The 6,899-nt window shown below is 35.9% G+C and overlaps 1 protein-coding gene across 1 annotated transcript; it reads right to left on the bottom strand.

Annotated features, from left to right (window-relative positions):
* Positions 1-2,888: 2,888 nt before the first annotated feature.
* Positions 2,889-5,517, bottom strand: LOC113359029. Its single transcript, XM_026602727.1, has 2 exons — positions 5,223-5,517; positions 2,889-3,352 (listed from the first exon to the last, which is right to left on the bottom strand). Exons 1-2 carry the CDS (start codon positions 5,515-5,517, stop codon positions 2,889-2,891), a joined length of 759 nt encoding a protein of 252 aa, XP_026458512.1.
* Positions 5,518-6,899: the final 1,382 nt, after the last annotated feature.

The following is a 6,899-nucleotide window of genomic DNA, read 5'->3' as shown; positions in this document are numbered from 1 at the left end:
ACCGTTTCAGCGGTTTTGTACGGGGAAAAAACTCGTAGATAGTAGGTGCATTATTTACACGTGGTTACTATTAGGGTAAGCTGGTCATTTTGCTGTTTTCAAAATACTATGGACCTAATGATAAGTCTAAAACCCGGTTGGACCCTACTATAACTAACTAGGGTACATTAATTAAATGCCTTTATTATAGAGGCCCAACACAAATACCCTCCCCCAAAATAATAATACCCTCACCTCAAAAACACGGACGGTCAGATTACTATAATGCCCCTAAATAAATATCACGATTATAATGTTGGGGAGATATTTACTACTGTGGCCGTTATGCACGCAGCCCACGATCTCTCTCTCCTTCTTCATCTCTTCTCTCTGGTTCTGTAACTGCAGAAGAAGAAAATTTTTTGAATCCAAAATTAAATTCGAAACCGTCGGTCAAAACTGAAATAATAAACCTTCAACCTATATAAATATGAGTAACTAAGCTGGTTATAATCATTTTCAATTTAAAAAAACAAAAAATCAGAAAAGAAATGATAGAAAATTAGGTTTTACTGATTTTGAAGATTCAAAGACAAAATTGAAAGAGGTAAACACGATTCTCATCTTCTACTTATTGTTATTGATGAAGATTTTGGTTCTGATGATGTTTTTTTAACATTTTGACGATGATTTTATAACCTAAAATTAGATTTATTTCTCTGTAGAAAAAAAAAGTTGTTGCATGTACGATTTATGATCATTCCTGCTTATAATGTGTTTGATTTGACTTGGTATCTAATTGATTGATTTTGATTGTAGTTTAGTTGGAGTTGATTTTGAGTTTCAGAAGTTGCAGTTTCAGATGAAAGAGGTAAGAAATAATTTCTTCAGTAATTTTGATTTTCACCTACTTTGTTGTTCTCTGTATGTGTTTGTTTTTCTATATGTGTATCTTGATGTCAAAATTGTGTAAAAAAAAGTTTCAGTTGATGTTGATGTTAATAGATGGGATCAACAATTGGAGTTGATACCATAAAATGCTTTGTTCTGTGTGTTGTGTAAGTTCTTTACATGTTGATGACAAAAATTGTGAAAAAAACCCAGTTTAAGATGATGTTGATGTGATGGTATCAACAACATGAGTTATACAAGTAAATTGTTGTCAACAACAAGAGTTGATCCCATTATATAAGATCAACAACAGATATTGATCCCTTTTTACTAATTGTTCAACCATTATGGTTGTGATTATTGAATGAATAAGAGGCCTGACTAGATTAATACTGTTTGAAATATGTGAAAGGAATGAGAAGATCACCAAGGATAAATCCGAAGAGTATAGAAGCAGATGATTCACAACCGATTGATGAAAATGTAGCCCCCAAAAGGAAGAGGGTTAACAAGAAGTTATTGCTTGAAGAACAGCAACAGGTTGCAAAAAGAAGAAAGTGCAAAAATGAAGAACCATAAAGAGATTCAGAAGAAGACGAATCGCAACAGAGTAAAAAAGTTGGAGCATCAAAAAGAAAGAGGGAGGACAAGAAGAATAACCAAGAACAGGAAGCAAAGGCTAAGAAGAAGAATGAACAAGAACAACTACGTAAAGGAAAGAAAAAGATGGAAATTGAAGAAGAAGAAGACGAAGGAGATTCAGAGGATGAAGAAGTAGAATCAGAGCAAGAATCATAAGAAGATGAAAAGGAATTAGAGGGAGAAGAAAAAGTAGCCGCAAATGCCAAACCAGAGCAAGAACTAAAAGGTAACAAAAATACATTGGGTTCAGTTGTATGCTTCAATAGAATAAAATTCATTCTATACTAAGTATAAAAATAAATGAATGAGTTACATGTATGCAGGAAGGTCAAGGAAGAACGAAACCAAGTTCAAATCATGTCTGATGTCGTTGGTTGAAATGTGTAAATTTCTATACAAACTGTTTGAAGTAGGAGATTCCAAAAATAAGAAGAAGACAATCAATGGGAAAGCACTAAATGAATGTCCGTTCTATGACTTCATCAACCCATTCTACACAACAACACATGATTGATATAACGAATGATAAGTGGTTAGCCAAAATCAACCTTGCAATCCAGCTACTTATTGGAGCATTCGATAAGAATACAAACAAGTTCAAGTTTGGAAAAAAGGAAGCTGCTTGTGAGTGCTCACTAGAAGCAAGATATTTTGCAATAATCTTTAAGATAAGAAGGCTCACCGAGAGTGAAGAGTTGAAGAAGTTGCTGAATAAAAAGAATGATGCTGCAGTCACTACATGGTTAAAGAACAAGTTCAGACCAGGGGAAGATGAAGATACCAGTGCTAAAATAACGAAGGATGAAATTGAGTTCAAACTAAAGGAGGCATCTAACGATGAGTCTGACCCACAACATTTTGTGACCCTTTTTGCTATGTGGTTGTGCACGGTTTTTTCTTCACAGATGCTGGTTCAACAGGATTAACAAAGCATTGGCTTCCACCATTAGGAGGCAAGACATAACCTTCTTCATTAATTTTAGGCGGCCTCTCATGGTCGGGAATATGATAGATATGACGAGCATACAAACCTATATAGTACTCAGTGGTATAATACATACTGATGTGCTTGTAAGGTTCGTCTGTCCCAATCTGCAATATAGCTTTCACCGAATGTGTGCAAGGGAAACTATGCTTCTGCCACCAATTGCAAGTGCAAGTTCTAGCATCCAAATCGACCGTGTGCTTTCCAGTAGGAGAAATTATTTCAAAGACTTTATCACTTCATCTTTTAAACTTATAGAAACGGCAGTCGGTAACCCTCTTGTTGATCCTAGCTTGCATCCGGGGAGTAAGTCTTGAATTCCACTTATTAGACTCCACCAACCTATTGTAGTTCTGCTTCATTACCTTAGCACGAATACAATCCACAAGCTCTAGTGATGGGAGCCGCTTATCATGCTTGATAACACTATTAAAACTCTCGGCAATATTCGATGTGTCTCACTAAACCTTTCTCCTTGAAAAGCATGAGCTGCCCAGTTCTCGAATGGAATCTTTACCATCCAATCAATCACTGAATCAAGCTTGAGATTGCTCATACTCTTGGCAGCAACAAAAAACTTCTCCTTTGTTAAGGCAGTGTAGCACTCTTCAAATAACTTCGCAGTAGTTTGCCTGCTCTTACCCTTTGGAACCGGAATATTACCTTTCATGTGGTACAAACAGTAAGAATGGTAAGCCTTTGGGAAGATGATAGGGACATGCTTCAAAAGGCCAGCTCCACGGTCTGATATGATGGTCAGTGGACGGTCTTCCCTAATAATACCCTTCAGGTTGGTTAAGAACCATTCCCAACTCTCACAATTTTTCAAGGTGCCAAAAGCAACTGGATAGATCTCTAGAAAATACGAGAGAGAAAAAACAAAGATTCAAAAAGTAACTGATAGACGCATTTATGTGTCTATTTTGTTCTCAATATTCTGTATTGTTAGACTCGATTAAGTACTTATTGTGTTATTTTGTGTTTTTGTAGATGTTTTTAGAGAAATAAGCCTTTGCGGCGAAATGAGCTCGAAAAGTAGTGTTTTACACCCCAGGATAATGTACCGGAGGCACCTCATAAATGCACCGGAAGCGTCCTAGAAATGTACCGGAAGAACCCAGAAAAATTACTATTTCCACCCAGAAAATTACTATTTCCACCCAAAAATTACTATTTCCACCCCAATTGCTAAAGGGACGCCCTTACAGGATTAGGGGGAGGACACTTTTCTTCTCATAATTCAAATTTTGGAAAAAGACGGGAAATTTCTAAACAGTTCTGGCAGAATTTCGATCGTCAAATAAAGGGGTTATGGGTCGATTCAATGACTCAAATTTGGTATAGAGATGTGATATAGGTTAAGGAACAATGTATGAGTGACATGATCGATCAAATTTGGCTGGAATTTTCGGTATGATTCACACACCCAAAACAGAGCACGTGTACTGTAACACGAGCAAAATTGAAGTTCTTGTGTGCATGGGGGAGTTTTGCTGGCGTTGGAAGAGTGTTGAGGCGTGAATAAGTCGAATGGGAGCGTGCAGGATTAAAGTTAACGCGTGCATGGGATTAAAAATGGAAATTTTCGTTATTATTGGCAGTCGAGAATATTTGGATTAAATGGAGAATATATGCAATCAATGGTCGGATTTTTGGCTCCAATTCACTATAAATACAAGGAAAAACAGTTTGGGAAGGGGTCGAGAGTCTGGGGGGCTGAGGAGAGCCAGAGAAGAAGAAATTCGAGTTTTCCCAAACTCGGTTTCTGCTGCTGCTGATGATGATGAACATGAAGAACACGAAGAACGGACCTGCAACAGCAGTCGTTTTTCTACAGTAATAACGACTCACACCTGTGGGTTGTACATCAGGAAGTCTTATTTTCCACAGCGTTTGCGACACAGCTGCAGCAGTCTTATTTTGTCACTGAGGGTCGTAGGTCTCTGGTTTTATTGTATTTCTCATATTCTCATCATTTGTAAACCATTTTTGAGCCATAATAAATTATTTTGAGAGCATTTTTACTATGATGAGCTAAATCCCTCGTAACCAAGGCAATGGAGGAAGCTATTCACGCAACATAAATGGGTAACTATTTCATTTAATTATATAATTCACCTAATCGCTGCTTTTGCATAGTTTTAAATTATTTGAATGATTGTCTTAATTATTTGGTATTCAGTTTGATAGGTTATGCTTGGTTTAATCTCTTGATAATCTATGCTTAAGGTTTACAAATAATTTTTGAGAATCTGTATGATTGATAGTGAATTAAAGATAAAAGAGGACTTAAGAATTGAATAGATTTTTGAAATATTTATCATTCAATTTTGCATAATAGTGGAATCTAGTGTCTTGGTTACCTCTCGCCCACATTGTTAATAATTTTGTATATAATTAAATTTAATCTTTAAATTTAATCTTCACAAGTCCGAGAGTTTGAACCTCATTACTACAACCCATGAAAAGTACTTAATCAGTAACACACAAAAACTGAAATCCATGAACAAGTTATTGGGTGAACAACAAAAATTATGGGATCAATATTTGAAAATAATGAATCAACAAAAAAAGTTATGGGATCAACAACAAGAATTATGGGATTAGAACTTATGTGATCAATAAAATTCAAATCCAGGGACATATAAGACTATATCGTGTGATTCAACAACTACAGTTGAAACACTTAATACTTAAAAAAAGAGAAAAAAAATACCTTCATTACCTGTTTTCCCGCAAGCAACCATAAGACCTCCTTTAAACTTCCCAGTGAGAAAGGTACAATCAATAAATAACATCGGACGACAGTAGTTATTGAAACCATTAATGGAAGCTTCGAAAGAAACAAAAAACCTTTGGAACTGCTTCGTTAGACCATCATACTCAAAGTTGACGACGCTTCCGGGATTATAACGTTCAATTGAGTCCTTATACCAAACAAAATCTGAATAAGACTTGATGTCATCACCCCAAAGAGACTCTTTAGTGAACTCTAAACCATGGTATGCATGACTATACATGAGATCAATACCATACTCCAGATGGAGCAGATCTTTGACATCAGCTGCAGTCTTCTTCTTCTTTGATGCTCAAAATTCATCTATTAAGATATCCTTCAGAAAAGACTTTGTCATCCTGACTTTTGATGGATCAGAAAAAGCTAAATCACATGCATGCTCTCCGTGAAACGTCTTGCACTGAAACACACCTTTAGTATTGGCAACGAGAAACGCATGAAACCTCAAGATACAACTTTTACTTTTCTTGTTAATGCACCGCACAATGTAACGTTACTTGTTACTCTTACGTAATTCAAGTTTGTAACCACTATGATATTCATACTTCTTAACAGTATCACGATAATCAATTTTACTTTCAAAAACCTACCTACTCCGGTTAAGATGTTGGCAAAGCATCTGACTTCTCGGGGACCCTTTTGACGATAGATGAATCATCCGTAAAATCTTCTACAATAGCCACATCGTCGTTTGAAACACAACTTGATGATGACGAAGAAGGAGCAATAGAAGAAGAAGATGAAACAGAATCAACAACAATCTTAAACTGGATGTTAAACTTCACCACATCGATCCCTTTGGAGATGCAGTAGTGAATGAAAAACTTCCCGCAAACAACCATAAGACCTCCCTTAAACTTCCCAGTGAGAAAAGTACAATCAATAAATAACATCGGACGACAGTAGTTATTGAAACCAGTAATGGAAGCTTCGAAAGCAACAAAAAACCTCTGGAACTGCTTCATTAGACCATCATACTCAAAGTTGATGATGCTTCCGGGATTATAACGTTCAATTGAGTCTTTATACCAAACAAAATCTGAATAGGACTTGGTGTCATCACCCCAAAGAGACTCTTTAGTGAACTGTAAACCATGGTATGCATGACTATACGTGAGATCAATACTATACTCCAGATGGAGCAGATCTTTGACATCAGTGGTGTGGTTTTTCAATGATGTTGTAGTAGTATGTTTCGTTCACTCAGATTTGTTGAGAATTTGTTTTAAGACTTAATAAAGAAAATAAGGAAAAATATATACACACAATTTGTCACAAGATGAAGAGACGCTGAGACTCGGGATTCCACTACTTTTCATATTGTTATGGTTCAGTCATTAACTCTAGACAATATAGCTCAAACAAAAGAAGTTGTGACTCTAGTTCTTTGCCAAAAATAGATTTCGTAAAATATTATTTGTAAGTTAAAAGCATGACGCATCTAAAGCATTTAGAACTAAGCATGCGACATCTAACAAAATAACAAATAATTAATAGAAATCATAAAACAATTAAATCAATGCAAACAGTCAATAAGAGAATTAATTCATTTACCACAATCATGAAAAGTTGATTCCTCCGTCGTCCCAGTGATGGGGTTTAGCT

The sequence above is a fragment of the Papaver somniferum genome, chromosome 3, assembly GCF_003573695.1.
Source record: "Papaver somniferum cultivar HN1 chromosome 3, ASM357369v1, whole genome shotgun sequence".
Taxonomy (NCBI): Eukaryota; Viridiplantae; Streptophyta; class Magnoliopsida; order Ranunculales; family Papaveraceae; genus Papaver; species Papaver somniferum.
The sequence above is the reverse complement of the archived record's forward strand: the minus strand, read 5'-3'. Positions and strand labels throughout refer to the sequence as shown.